Here is a 14,574-nt window from a genome sequence, read left to right as displayed (position 1 = left end):
GCATTCCTGGAAATCAGGCAGAATGGGAGAAGAGTGAAGTCAGGGGACCTGAAGGGCTGTACTTAACCTGGGAGAGAGCCCAGTGCTGATCAGGTGACAATTCCCACTGCACCATCCAAGAGCTCCCACCACCTCCAGAGCGGCTCTTCTAGGTTGACCCAGAGCAGGGAGGCCCAGCACCTCCGGTAGCAGGAATTAACAGCATCCTTTGCAGTTCGTGGTGCCACATCCCCCATCTGTGTCCTAGAAGCTTGCTGGAGAGCAGAGCACAGCTTCTGGGAAGTGTTGACGCTGCAGAGGAGACAGCCCACCAGGAGACACTGACCCAGAGGTGAGGTGACCCCCCAGTCCTCCACCAGAAACCGATAGAGAAGACATTTTTCCATTACACTCCTTAGCAAAACAGGCTCAGTACCACTGCAGCGTCCTGTCATAGAATGACAGAATCATTAAGGTTGGAAAAGACCTCTGAGACCATCAAGTCTAACCATCACCACCATACCTACTAATGATGTCCCTCAGAGTTGCTTTGCACAGGGATATTTTAAGGTCCTTCTCCCAACAGAAACAGCAGCCCTCTGCACTGCACTGCCCAGACGTGTTCCACGAGCACTCTGTGCTGTAATGAGCCCAGTGAAGTCCTCAATCTGGAGAGGCCACAGTGGTTTTCCTGGTGCCATCCCAGCGCTGGGTGGTACGGCCTGCAGCGGTCCAGAACCGACCCCGCAGCCTCCCAGTTGCTGGCCAAGGCAGCTCAGGGAATGGCTCCTTGGGCCAAAACGCCTCTTGTTGTGGAGATACCCCCAGCCTACGCCTGACGTAGAGCTCTTGAGTTGGGAGCTGAATCCAGAAAGTGCTTGGCACTGCACAGCCGACTTCTCTCACATTAAAGGAAGCAGCAGGAAATGAGGAACAGCTGTCTGGGGCTGTCTGTGCTCAGCATCTTTGCAGAGCAGCTCCTCTTTGGGAAGTATCTGCCATTGCAGGGGTTGTGTTTTGAAGGAATTGCTTTACTTGGAAACAGATTGCTTTTAAAATTAGCAGAGAACACCACAGGAGTCTTTGTTTCTCCGAACACAACGACTTCCTCCTTCCTCGTGACGGAGAGCAGTTCTGGATAGTGGCACACTGTGCAAAGTGCTGATGCTGCTTTCTTCCCACAACCACCACCAGCCCTGCACCCAAAGCTTAAGAGCACTGCCCAGAGGGCACGTGGGAGCCCCTTCCTCACCTCAGCCCATTGCCCTGCAAAAGGTGCTGCAGTGCCACGCCGGGTGCACAGCAGGGACTGCCTGCACTGCCTGTGCCTGCAGCGGGGGGGTCTCAGAAACAAACACAGCGACGCACTCTGAACAGAAGTGCCTCTTGTCCCCAGCAGAGCAATGCAGCGAGCTGTTCCCTGCTGCAGGAGATGAGGAAAGCTCTTCTGAGGCTGCGTGGCTTGATGGCATAGGTTAAAACAAAAGGCTGCTTTTCCAGCGAGGGAAGGGACGCTGGGACTTAGCTGGGACTTGCCTGGGCAGAGCAGGACCTGGCTCCTGCTGGGCCCACTGAGAAGCCTTGAGATCGCCTGATGTCGCAATCCTTCTGTGTAGCTGCAGGCCACAAAGGCAGCGCTTCTACAGAGCTGGCATAAAGGCAGCATCAGATTATCTCCAAAATAGAAGTCTGGTGGGCACCCCAGGAGCCTTCGCACATCGCAGCAGAGCAGAGCTGCTGCAGGAGCCAGGATTGCCCCGGGCACAGGGAGTGGCTGCGCCGTGAGTCAGCCCAGGGTGGGACAGGGGGGTCTCCTCTCCTTGGAAAAGGGTCCTGTGAGGTGGGACACGGGCAGGTGGGGAGCAGGAAGACACCACGGTGTGATCGTTTCACCTCTATGGGAGAGGTGTGGGCTCTCCACGTGGCGACTTCCTGCTTCTCCAACCAACTTGTTGCTGCCAGTCCAAGAAAGGAGATTACCAGAAATGCTTTCTCCATTGCCTTCTCGGAAAGGCTCCCTGCTTTCCCTCTCCCTCCTCAGGGCAGCAAGCCAGGTAGCTTCAGCAGCAGCTGTGGGGACCGGTTGGACAGGAGCTCGCCGTTCAGCTGTCACGGTGGAGACCTCCAGAAGCCCTCTGTCCTGCAGCAGTGCTGCTGGGGCTGACAGAGCATTGCAAGGGTTTTGGGGCTGGCACTGTCTGCTCCTCCGAGCTCTGCCTCCACCAGCATCCCTACAGCTCAGTCTCTTAATCCTTTTCCAGTCTTGCTGGCTCGGACCACAGTCACCGGGCTGCTCTCCCTGTCCCCCATCCCATCCCATCCCATCCCATCCCATCCCATCCCATCCCATCCTTCCTGCACCTCACTTGATGAAAACAGCACTTCTCACTCTGTTTCCCCCCAAGAGCCTCCACAGTCTGTCTCTCCAGGCTTCCACTAACCCACGTGCTCCCCCATCAGCTTCTTTAGAGCACTGCTAGCTCGCTGGGAGCACACCTGGCTACAGCCAAGCTCTCTCCCTGTTGGACCATCTCCCCCTCCTGACACAAGAGCCCCTCAGGCCCCCAGGCAGCCGGGGGGACGCACGCTGTGTATGTGGGTGCAGCGCAAAGGACTCGTTGCCCAGGAGAGCAGCGGGTGCTGGCTGTTAGCACCGTGGTGGTGGATGGGGAGAGTTCCTCAGTGCTGCAGGGGCGGAGGGCAGGGGACATTCCATCCCTGGGCTGTGATTCTCACGGTAGCACTGAGGACGCAGCAGGTGAGGACCAAAGCAAGCGGCGCCGAGGAACGTCTGAGCTTCAGGATGCTGTTTGGGCAACAAAGCCCCGCGCTGAGACAGAGCGGATCTCACTGCGCACTGAAGCGGGCTGCCGGCCTGCAGCGTTCTCGCTTGTGCCGCTGTGCCAGAACGAGCGGCCCGCCGTGAGAGCTGCGCCGTCTGCGCCGCTTCCTGCCGAGCCGGGCTGCAGGAGCCGTCCCTGCGCCGCGCCGCCCACGCAGCACCCAACCCCGCCCTGCGACAGACGGGACGGGCGCGCAGAGGTCGAGCAGCGGCGACCCCCTCTGTAAGGCTCCCCGCTTCGTGCGGGCAGCGGCGCCAGCAGCCCCGGCCACCGCCTGGGAGCAAAGGCCGCAGCCAGCACAGGACGCGAGGCGTGCCGTGGGCGCTCGGCGGGTTCTGACACCGAACCCAACCCAACCCGCGTTGCCCGGCCGGCCGCAGAGTGGCGCGGGGACGCAGCGGGGACGGCTCTGCGTTGTGTAGCGCGATGCGAGCGCCGCGTATAACGCTGTCAGGATGGCCGAGCGGTCTAAGGCGCTGCGTTCAGGTCGCAGTCTCCCCTGGAGGCGTGGGTTCGAATCCCACTTCTGACAAGTGATAACGTTTTGCGCCCGGCGCCTGGCGGTTTTATCGTCTCGTTTCCCCGCGCGTTTCCCGCGTGCCTCCCGCAGAGCGCTAAAAGAGCGGGCAGGAGCTGCCCGCCGCAAAACAGAGCGTTGTCAGAAGTGGGATTCGAACCCACGCCTCCAGGGGAGACTGCGACCTGAACGCAGCGCCTTAGACCGCTCGGCCATCCTGACCCGACATCCAATGGGCCGCCATTCACTTTCTTGACGTATCCGTCCGACGCGGCGCCGCCCCGACGGGGCGGACCGGGCTGCGGGGGGAGCTTCCACGGGGGCCGCCCCGCCGGCAGCGCTGAGGGCGGCCCGAGCCGAGCGCTCGCGGCATGGCGGGGCTGCCCGGAGCCGCGGGGACGCGGAGCAGCGCACCGGGAGCCGCCGCCACTCTGCCATCCCCACGCCTCGACGAAGCGTTCCTGTGCTCCCCGCTCGGGGGGCTGATGGGTGCCCAGGCCGTGAGTAGCAGGGGGAAGGGGAGCGGGACGCTCGTGGGGGGGACGCTGACGGGGCCGTGACATCCTTTCAGCAGCACCTGCGTGGCTCTCTGCTCCGGATTTAGGCTCCCATGCAAGGCTGGGGACACGGGGAGAGAAGCGTGAGGGGTGGCCGAGGGAAAGGGATGGAGCTGAAAGCAGGGCTGCTCCCCAGTGCTCCTTTCCAGGGGCTCCTGCTCTAATTCCTCCTCCTGCCGCAGCACAGCAGGGCTTTCCCTATCCCCATATCTCCCAACCGAGGGTTAAAAATAGATGCAAAAGAAAAGATGGCATTGTCCGGACTGAAACAACAGCAGCTGAGCAGCAGGAGCATGTGTGCAGCAGGACAAAGGCCACTGTGTCCCCTGCACGACAATGAGGGATGTAGACATCCCAGCTCCTCCGCTCTTGGCTGAGCTCATGGGAGAGCCGTGGGTGCAGCCCCAGCAGCGCCGGGATGAGGATGGGGTTGGTGAGACCTCCTTGGAGCACTGCGGGCAGCTGTGGAGTCCTCAGTGTAGGAAAGGTGTGGAGCTGGTGGAGCACAGCCAGAGGATGGGCACAAAAATGACCCAAGGGATGGAGCTTCTACTCTATAAGGACAGGCTGAGAGCTCGGGCTGTGCAGCATGGAGAGGAGAAGGCTCTGGGGAATTCTGAGTGGCCTTTCAGTATCTAAAAGGGTGGCTGTAAAAAAGAAGGGCACAGACTCTTTTAGCAGGATCTGTTGTATCACACAAGGGGAAAGGGTGTCGGGCTACAAGAGGGGAGATTTAGACTTCCCCCTGCCCATCCTGCAGGTGCTCGGCCTCCTGGTGTGGGCTCTCCTTGCTGACACCACCTACCACCTTCACGCAGCGTATGGCTGGGTGCTGTTTGTGTCCATCTTCCTCTGGGTAGTAACGGTCCTGCTCTTTGTGATGTACCTCCTGCAGCTCCCCATGAAGTTCTACATGGTCCCCTGGCCCCTCATGGTATGTACGCTGGGTTTGCTCCCAGGGTGAGGGGCTGAGTCCTTTTCCCCTGGTTCTCCTAGGAAAAGGGGAGGAATACGGGGTCAGTCCAGCTAGGTGACTGCAGAGCCAGAAGCCCCTCTCCACTCCCACGCATGAGTGGCACCAGGTGGCACCATGCTGTGACGCCAGGTGGGGAACTTCCGTGTAGCCCAGCTCTTGTACCTAAATGTGAGAGCATGTGCCTCTGGGGCTCCCCAGTAATAGAACCTTGAAAACGAGCACAACTTAGGAGAAAATAGCTCTCAGATCCCTCAACGCAACCCCAACCCACCCCCTCCCCCCCCCCCAGCCGTGCCTTACAACCATGTCCTTCAGTGCCACATCTCCACATTTCTTCAACACCTCCAGGGATGATGACTCCACCACATCCCTGGTTTGTCAGCTTTCTGCTCATCCTTGTCTCTGCCCATGGTAGCGTGCACTCATACCTGGGGACAGCCCTGAGCCAACCCTTTGCACCAGGCTGGTGCTCGAGCCTTTCTCTTCTGGAAGAGCCCTACACAACTGCCCCAAGGGGCGGGCTGCTGGGTGCAAAGCACAGTCCAGATCTTCTCACCTCCTCTTTTCCCTCTCCAGCTGATGATCTTCAATGCGGTGGCAACTGTTCTGTACATCGCTGCCTTCGTCACATGCTCAGCAGCCGTGCGTCCCACCTCGTGGCGCCAGTGGGATTACAACAGGAGAGCCGCTGCCTCCGTAAGTATGGGTGTACGGGCTGCGGCCGAGCTTCTGGGACTGCATGCTCACACACCACTCTGCTCGTCTTCCAGTTCTTCGCCGGCCTCGTGATGCTCACCTATGGGGCGAGCACCTTCTTCAGCTTCCGTGCCTGGAAAGGACTCGGCAGCAACGCAGCCACCAGCCAGGCGGCCAGCCATGCGTGAGGCCGCCATCAGTGGCGCTGTCCATGGTGCTGCAGTCACGCCGATCAGCGCTGTGCTCTCAGGTGACGGCGAGATGCCGAGGGCCCGCCGAGGCTGAAGCTCCTGGTGGTCCTCACACGGTGCAGAGCAGCCAGCTGCTCACTGGAACACTTGTACCCAGGGGGCTCACCCCATTGGGTGCACTCCAGTACTAACATTCACTAAACCAAGCCCACGTGGCTGCCTGTGGTCATGCACAGATGCGGTGTAAATAATTGCAATTAACTTCTGTCAGTGGGGGCAGAGCTGGAAGATGAAGGCTAGGCCAAGAAAGAAGTCTAAACTGTTATCACACTGATCTTAACAATAAAGAAGTCAAAGCACAGTTTTATGCTTTAAATAAATATCTTCCTAAATCCAACATTCGAGTCTGTCTGTTCCACCACTGCTGTCAACAAAGCCACACAGAAGAACCACAGAATCACCCAGGTTGGAAAAGACCTTCAAGATCATCGAGCCCAACCACGACCTAACCATACTACCCTCACTAACAACCCTCTGCTAAATCATGTCCCTGAGCACTGCATCCAAAGGTTTTTAAGCACGTCCAGGGATGGTGACTCAACCTCCCCCCCGGGGAACCTATTCCAGTGCTTAACGACCCTTCCTGTAAAGAAGTGTTTCCTAATATCCAACCTAAACTTACCCTGGCACAACTTGAGGCCATTTCCCCTTGTCCTGTCACCTGTCAGCAGTGAGAAGAGACCAACCCCGCTCTCGCTGTAAGCACCTCTCAGACACTGGGAGAGAGCAATAAGGTCTCCCCTCAGCCTCCTTTTCCCCAGACTAAACAGCCCCAGTTCCCTCAGCCTCTCCTCACAGGACATATTCACCAAGCCCTTCACAAGTCCTGTCACCCTTCTGTGGACCTGCTCCAGGACCTCAATGTCCTTTCTGTACTGCAGTGCCCAAAACTGAACACTGTACTTGAGGTGAGGCCTCACCAATGCTGCGTACAGGGGCAAGCTTACTCCCCTAGTCCTGCTCACCACACCATTCCTGATACAAGCCAGGATGCCATTGGCCTTCTTGGCCACCTGGGCACACTGCTGGCTCATATTCAGCCAACTGCCCACCAGTACACCAAGGTCCCTTTCCATCAGGCAGCTTTCCAGCCACTCCTCCCCAAGCCTGTAGGGTTGCCTGGGGTTGTTGTGGGCAAAATGCAAGACCCGACACTTGGCCCTATTGAAACTCATACAGTTTGCCTTGGCCCATCCATCCAGTCTATCCAGGTCCCGCTGCAGTGCCCTTCTCCCTTCAGGCAGATCAACACTCCCTCCCAACTTGGTGGTGTCTGCAAACTTACTGAGGGTGCACTCAATCCACTCATCAAGATCATTAATACAGATGTTAAAGAGAAGTGGCCCCAGTACCAAGCCCAGGGGGACACCGCTCGTGACCGGCCATCAACTGGATTTAACTCCATTGACCACAACTCTTTGGGCCCAGCCATCCAGCCAGTGTTTCACCCAGCAGAGTGTATGCCCATCCAAACCACGGGCCACCAGCTTCTCCACAAGGATGTTGTAGGGGACAGTATCAAAGGCCTTACTGAAGTCCAGGTAGACCACGTCGACAGCCTTAAAGAGCCCTCTGTCTTCCACTATAGGAAAACAAGTAGAGGAGGCAGGGAGCTGGCATGGCTTGGCAACGGCCTGCTGCTCAGACTGAGGGACAAGAAGGACGTGCACACACAGTGGAAACAAGGACATGTCAGTCCGGAAGAACACAAAGATGCTGCCTGGACATGCAGAGATGGGATCAGGAAAGCAAGGTCACAGACAGAACTGCACTTGTCGAGAGGTGTGAAAAATAACAAGAAGGAATTCTATAAACGCAACGGTCAGAAGAGACCGAGCAAAGAGAGCTTACCAGCAATGAAGAATGAGAAAGGAGAACTGGCCACAACAGACATGGGGAAGGCCAAGGTACTCGTTGAATTCCTTGCTTCAGTCTTCGCTGAAGGCAGGATTCTTGTCTCTCTTACATCCCTGAACCTCTAGGTGGGAACTGGGAGAGAAAAATTCCTCTTGCTGTAAGAACACAGCAAGACCGAGACTGCCTCCTAAGACTGAATGCCTACACGTCTCTGGGGGGCTTGTGGCCTGATACTGTGTATCCCACTGAGACACAGTGTCCGGAGGGCGCTGACTGATGTGGTTCTCGACACACTCCTCAGCACATCTGAAAACTCATGGCTGCCAAGGGAAGTCCCCGCTGACCGGGAAAAGGGATACGGCACTCCCATTTTTGAGAAAGGTACTAAGGAAGACCTGGAGGTGTTCCCAAGCAGGTTGCATGGGGCCCTGGGCAGCCTGAACTGTTGGTGCCCGATTCAGCGGTTTTCAACCCTGCCCGCAACAGGGGGGTGGGAACCAGATGGTCTTTGAGGCCCCTACCGACCCAAGCCAATCTACGGCTTTACAACAGTACTTCACTCTCCACCCAAGTCACGTTAAAAGTCAGTCACCACTGAGAGGGAAACTAAGCAAGGTTAGGAGAAGGGGAAGGAAGCACTGCCCCATTACCACCCGGTAAAAACTACCCGGGATAGCACTGATTTTATATCCGGTACCAGAGCTATTCCAGCTGGTGCATTTATCAACAGCAATCCAACATCTGTTACGTCTGATACTTCAGAAAATCATTTAATGTTCAGTATTTGTGAAACAGCCGCTGTGGAAGTCCTTGGGTGAACTCCTGCTTGCCCGACTCTATTTAAACTCTAACTCTGAAAACTCTACCTGAAAACTATGAACGCAACACCTACCAGAAAGCAAATCTCCATCTACCTGTGAGCTCTGTGATGTCACCCAAGAGTCACAGTCAGCCCGTGACCTCACAATAGGGCAGAGGCCTAGAAACGCCCCGAGCACCCAGCCCACCTTCAGTCCTGCTGGGGACTTCCGAGGCGTCAACGTCTTCCCGTCGGAACACGAGACGTCGAGACCTTGCCAGCCCTATAGCAGACGTCAGAGTCCTGCGAGCGGATTACGAGTCACCGAGGATCCTGCTCAAGGAACGCCGGACGTCACAGGTCCCGCCAGAGACACACGAGGTGTCCGTCACTGGTGGGACACAGCACACGACAGGTGCTGAGGGCCGGAGGCTGACGACCGCTCTGCCAGAGGCGGCCTCCAGTGACTCAGTCCTCCAAGCACCTCCGTGCCAGGGCAGCTGCGGCCATGAGCCAGGAGGCAGCTGCCAGCGGGAGCCGGGAGGCACAGGCGCGGCCAGAGGAGGCCCGTGAAGAGGAGATGTGCCCCATCTGCCTTGACGCGCTGGATGTCCCAACGCACATTATCCCCTGCAGGCACACCTTCTGCCGGCGCTGCATTGAGCGCTGGGCCGCCGACAGGAACAACTGCCCACTGTGCCGACAAATCATCGGCACACTCGTGAGCGTCCCGCCACCGCCCCCCGGCGAACGCCGCCACCCGCCGGCCGCGCAGAAGGCTCCAGAGGAGCCACCGGCGGCGGGAAAGATCCCCGCACCGCTCCCGCAGCCCCCCCTCGCCCCGACGCGCAGAGCGCAACCCCCCCAGGCACCTCCGCCGCCTCTTCTGGAGCATCTGGGATGCTGAGGACGAGGATGACAGGCTGAGAGAGGCCCAAGAGCGGCAGTGGGGCTCCGGGGACCACGCACAGCACCCCGCACGGCCCCCCGCACGGCGCCCCGCCATGCCCCGCCGCTGAGCGGGCGGCCCGACCTCACCTGGCAACAGCACGCAAATGGGAAAGCGCTGGCGGGGGAGAAAGCTGAGGCACCGCACAGCTCTTCTGCCTCAGCTCTACGGACATCACCTCCCCGGACTGCGTCAGGAGAAGCCTTAAAAGCAGCTCGAGGTCATCGCTCCGTGCCCCTCTGCTCAGCCCTCCTGAGACCCAGCGCCCAGGTCTGGGCTCCCCACTACGACAGAGACCTGGGCACACTGGAAAGAGCCCAGTGAACAGCAGCCAAGCTCTTGGGAGGACAGAAGCATCCCTCCTACCACGAGAGAGCTGGGACTGCTCCTCACGCGCCAGTGCCGAGCACAGGGGCAGCATCACTTCCCTAGGCCAGCCTTTTGTTCTCTGGGGATGTGGGTGGGCATTTGCCAGGACTGATGCCCAGGGCACTCACCACAACATTTCCCTTCACATCCTTCTCATATAAGCTAATAAGTCTATTTCACCTAGTTTTAATCTATTTACACACAGTCAGCTACTCTGTAAGCTTACCACGTGTGCCGTTTGCGTGGCTAAAGTTGTGTACAACACAACTTGTGTCCAGGGGTGGGCTCAGGAAATTTAAGCGTGTTAATGGAAGGTGTGAATTTAAAAGGGACTGCACAAACTGCACTGGAATCACAGAACCAGGAAGGCTGGAAAAGATCTCTCAGATTCCCACCAAGTCCAACCCCATGGTGCCCACTACCCACAACCCCCACAACCCTCCGGGACACCTCCACGGATGGTGACTCCCCCACCTCCCTGGGCAGCTGTGCCACCACCTCACGGCTCTTTGGGAGAAGAATCAGCCCCTGACAGATCGTCTTGCACGTGCTGTGGAAGGAAAGCAAGCACAACGAAGCGTCAAGTCTCAACAAATACATCCAAAACCCCAAATCTGTAAGAAAATTGGCCTCTTCGTGCATTTTGGTGGCGATGTTGGAACTCCTAAAAAATGATGTCAGACTGGCAAACACATAGTCCAGCGCATATAGAAATTTAATCTCTTAAAAAAGACCTTTGCCTGGTGGAAAAGGCACCGAACCGGAGCCCAGTCCCAGTGTGTCACAGAGAAACCAATTATCCCAGGAACACCAAACCACAGAAAACAGCCAGGGCAGAGCAGGCAGCGTTTGATCCAGGCAGCTCCACTCAAACCAGGGGAGCCTTGGTGCAAATTCTCATGGTCTAAAATTGAAATGAAAAAAAAAAAAAAGGAGCAACAACAAAACTTAACTGTGAGTTGGTATCAGCACGCCCAAGTGCTTACAAAGAGCATGAATGCTCCCATGGAGATTGTTCACAGCCAAATAAGACAGAGGTCAACCACATCCCCACCTCACAACCAAACCAGTACATCTAGTCAACACGCTACTTGAATTATTTCACAAAATAAATTCAACTGAAAATGCTCAACAGTGAATTTGTGAGTTAATAAAGCAAAACAGCACAGATCTATCAACAGCAAGAAGTGAGGAACCACGCCCCTGTGAAACGGTGACTTCGGTAGACAGTAAACGGAGATATAAATCCCATCCAAATGTGAACTCACCCAACACTGTGTGCCCCACCTGGACTCTGAAGTTACAATAGGCTTTGCTTAAAACACAACCACCTCCCTCTGGGAAGTAACTGTCTGGGTATCCACTCATACTGCCATGACTTCACATAATTATCCAGAGCAATTGCAACAGGAGAGTAAGGATTTTGTTCCAGTTAAAATTAAAAAGGGAAATTCTGGTTTTAGTTAAGAATTAATTTAGCTCAACAATTCACAACTAAAACATTTCAATGGAATTTCTTTTAAAATATGATAAAACCTTAAAAAGTCAGAGGGAAGGAGTTAACCAAAGAGCTCCTGTCCATGTATAAATGGCAGCCTGAGGTCTTCAATACCTCCAGTTTTAACCTCAGGATTCAAAAGGGAACATAGCTCTAATCCAAACAAGATGCAGCTATTACCCAACGTTCTTACTGTTTTCCTCTGGTAACAGCCACCTCAGAGCATCGCCCTGTTTGCTTCCCACCCCTGCATGCTGACCATGCTTGAGGGAGAAGCCTGCATGGCCCAGAGTCCTCACTGCTGCTCAAATAAACTACTTCATTTCAGCAATCAAACGCTAGCACTGCTGAGATGACTGGCAGAAGCCAACAGCAGCAGGATTTCACCTCCTTTGTCCTGGTAGGCGGCTTTCCCCCTGCAAAGCAGGCTGTACTTTTGCTCTGCCCAGGTCCTCACTGGGTGACAGCTACTGGCTGCACTGGCAGGGAAAACTCAGTGCTCTGCAGCATCAGCAGCCTGCTTCTGTCTGCTCTCACGCTTTTAGACACGTATTGCCTGAGCATGTCATTAAGCAGCAGATTAACACATCTGACAGCATTAGAGCAGAGGGTCACTATGGCTCCAAATACGTTTGAATTCCAACTGTCAAGACAGAAGCAGCTGGGGTTTGGTGGCAGGCTTATGGCTACAGCCCCACTACAAGCACTCGTGCTGCTTCACTAACACTGCCTACAGCTAAAAGCAAACACACATTTTGTACAGCATGCTATTTAGAGCAGTAAATGACACGGTGGTGAACAGGTCTGTGCCCAACGTACCCTCGAGCTTACATCTGTGCCACTGCCAAACAGAAGGAAACTGCATATGTAGTCCAGCTTTGGATTTTTCAGTTATTTTCTCAGCGTCCCACCTCGTGGCGCCAGTGGGATTACAACAGGAGAGCCGCTGCCTCCGTAAGTATGGGTGTACGGGCTGCGGCCGAGCTTCTGGGACTGCATGCTCACACACCACTCTGCTCGTCTTCCAGTTCTTCGCCGGCCTCGTGATGCTCACCTATGGGGCGAGCACCTTCTTCAGCTTCCGTGCCTGGAAAGGACTCGGCAGCAACGCAGCCACCAGCCAGGCGGCCAGCCATGCGTGAGGCCGCCATCAGTGGCGCTGTCCATGGTGCTGCAGTCACGCCGATCAGCGCTGTGCTCTCAGGTGACGGCGAGATGCCGAGGGCCCGCCGAGGCTGAAGCTCCTGGTGGTCCTCACACGGTGCAGAGCAGCCAGCTGCTCACTGGAACACTTGTACCCAGGGGGCTCACCCCATTGGGTGCACTCCAGTACTAACATTCACTAAACCAAGCCCACGTGGCTGCCTGTGGTCATGCACAGATGCGGTGTAAATAATTGCAATTAACTTCTGTCAGTGGGGGCAGAGCTGGAAGATGAAGGCTAGGCCAAGAAAGAAGTCTAAACTGTTATCACACTGATCTTAACAATAAAGAAGTCAAAGCACAGTTTTATGCTTTAAATAAATATCTTCCTAAATCCAACATTCGAGTCTGTCTGTTCCACCACTGCTGTCAACAAAGCCACACAGAAGAACCACAGAATCACCCAGGTTGGAAAAGACCTTCAAGATCATCGAGCCCAACCACGACCTAACCATACTACCCTCACTAACAACCCTCTGCTAAATCATGTCCCTGAGCACTGCATCCAAAGGTTTTTAAGCACGTCCAGGGATGGTGACTCAACCTCCCCCCCGGGGAACCTATTCCAGTGCTTAACAACCCTTCCTGTAAAGAAGTGTTTCCTAATATCCAACCTAAACTTACCCTGGCGCAACTTGAAGCCATTTCCCTTCGTCCTGTCACCTGTCAGCAGTGAGAAGAGACCAATCCCGCTCTCGCTGTAAGCACCTCTCAGACACTGGGAGAGAGCAATAAGGTCTCCCCTCAGCCTCCTTTTCCCCAGACTAAACAGCCCCAGTTCCCTCAGCCTCTCCTCACAGGACATATTCACCAAGCCCTTCACAAGTCCTGTCACCCTTCTGTGGACCTGCTCCAGGACCTCAATGTCCTTTCTGTACTGCAGTGCCCAAAACTGAACACTGTACTTGAGGTGAGGCCTCACCAATGCTGCGTACAGGGGCAAGCTTACTCCCCTAGTCCTGCTCACCACACCATTCCTGATACAAGCCAGGATGCCATTGGCCTTCTTGGCCACCTGGGCACACTGCTGGCTCATATTCAGCCAACTGCCCACCAGTACACCAAGGTCCCTTTCCATCAGGCAGCTTTCCAGCCACTCCTCCCCAAGCCTGTAGGGTTGCCTGGGGTTGTGGTGGGCAAAATGCAAGACCCGACACTTGGCCCTATTGAAACTCATACAGTTTGCCTTGGCCCATCCATCCAGTCTATCCAGGTCCCGCTGCAGTGCCCTTCTCCCTTCAGGCAGATCAACACTCCCTCCCAACTTGGTGGTGTCTGCAAACTTACTGAGGGTGCACTCAATCCACTCATCAAGATCATTAATACAGATGTTAAAGAGAAGTGGCCCCGGTACCAAGCCCAGGGGGACACCGCTCGTGACCGGCCATCAACTGGATTTAACTCCATTGACCACAACTCTTTGGGCCCAGCCATCCAGCCAGTGTTTCACCCAGCAGAGTGTATGCCCATCCAAACCACGGGCCACCAGCTTCTCCACAAGGATGTTGTAGGGGACAGTATCAAAGGCCTTACTGAAGTCCAGGTAGACCACGTCGACAGCCTTAAAGAGCCCTCTGTCTTCCACTATAGGAAAACAAGTAGAGGAGGCAGGGAGCTGGCATGGCTTGGCAACGGCCTGCTGCTCAGACTGAGGGACAAGAAGGACGTGCACACACAGTGGAAACAAGGACATGTCAGTCCGGAAGAACACAAAGATGCTGCCTGGACATGCAGAGATGGGATCAGGAAAGCAAGGTCACAGACAGAACTGCACTTGTCGAGAGGTGTGAAAAATAACAAGAAGGAATTCTATAAACGCAACGGTCAGAAGAGACCGAGCAAAGAGAGCTTACCAGCAATGAAGAATGAGAAAGGAGAACTGGCCACAACAGACATGGGGAAGGCCAAGGTACTCGTTGAATTCCTTGCTTCAGTCTTCGCTGAAGGCAGGATTCTTGTCTCTCTTACATCCCTGAACCTCTAGGTGGGAACTGGGAGAGAAAAATTCCTCTTGCTGTAAGAACACAGCAAGACCGAGACTGCCTCCTAAGACTGAATGCCTACACGTCTCTGGGGGGCT

At 55.7% G+C, this 14,574-nt stretch overlaps 1 protein-coding gene, 1 long non-coding RNA gene and 2 other non-coding genes across 5 annotated transcripts; 3 read left to right on the top strand and 1 right to left on the bottom strand.

The window, feature by feature from the left end:
- Positions 1-3,271: 3,271 nt before the first annotated feature.
- Positions 3,272-3,354, top strand: TRNAL-CAG. The gene has a single exon. It is a non-coding gene; the product is annotated as a tRNA-Leu (tRNA).
- Positions 3,355-3,478: 124 nt separating this feature from the next.
- Positions 3,479-3,561, bottom strand: TRNAL-CAG. Its single transcript has one exon. It is a non-coding gene; the product is annotated as a tRNA-Leu (tRNA).
- A 114-nt stretch (positions 3,562-3,675) lies between these two features.
- On the top strand, positions 3,676-6,156 carry PLLP (plasmolipin). 2 transcript variants are annotated; one of them, NM_001030561.2, is made up of 4 exons: positions 3,676-3,839; positions 4,657-4,830; positions 5,449-5,568; positions 5,643-6,156. In NM_001030561.2, exons 1-4 carry the CDS (start codon positions 3,711-3,713, stop codon positions 5,754-5,756), a joined length of 537 nt encoding a protein of 178 aa, NP_001025732.1. In that variant the 5' UTR covers positions 3,676-3,710; the 3' UTR covers positions 5,757-6,156. The 2 variants fall into 2 exon arrangements, with proteins under 2 accessions (NP_001025732.1, XP_046755361.1); XM_046899405.1 differs by lacking the exon at positions 3,676-3,839 and adding an exon at positions 3,903-4,383 and having other exon boundaries at positions 4,715-4,830.
- A 3,298-nt stretch (positions 6,157-9,454) lies between these two features.
- On the top strand, positions 9,455-12,833 carry LOC121106575. Its single transcript, XR_005839118.1, has 2 exons — positions 9,455-12,245; positions 12,320-12,833. It is a non-coding gene; the product is annotated as an uncharacterized LOC121106575 (long non-coding RNA).
- Positions 12,834-14,574: the final 1,741 nt, after the last annotated feature.

Source organism: Gallus gallus, chromosome 11 (genome assembly GCF_016699485.2).
Source record: "Gallus gallus isolate bGalGal1 chromosome 11, bGalGal1.mat.broiler.GRCg7b, whole genome shotgun sequence".
NCBI classification, from domain to species: domain Eukaryota; kingdom Metazoa; phylum Chordata; class Aves; order Galliformes; family Phasianidae; genus Gallus; species Gallus gallus.
The sequence above is the reverse complement of the archived record's forward strand: the minus strand, read 5'-3'. Positions and strand labels throughout refer to the sequence as shown.

Bases quoted from the DNA above. Each gene is read 5' to 3' on its own strand.
- PLLP (NM_001030561.2), top strand. From the start codon at position 3,711: ATGGCGGGGCTGCCCGGAGCCGCGGGGACGCGGAGCAGCGCACCGGGA. The intron at 3,840-4,656 runs GTGAGTAGCAGG...CCCATCCTGCAG, and splicing joins GGCTGATGGGTGCCCAGGCC to GTGCTCGGCCTCCTGGTGTG. The intron at 4,831-5,448 runs GTATGTACGCTG...TTCCCTCTCCAG, and splicing joins TGGTCCCCTGGCCCCTCATG to CTGATGATCTTCAATGCGGT.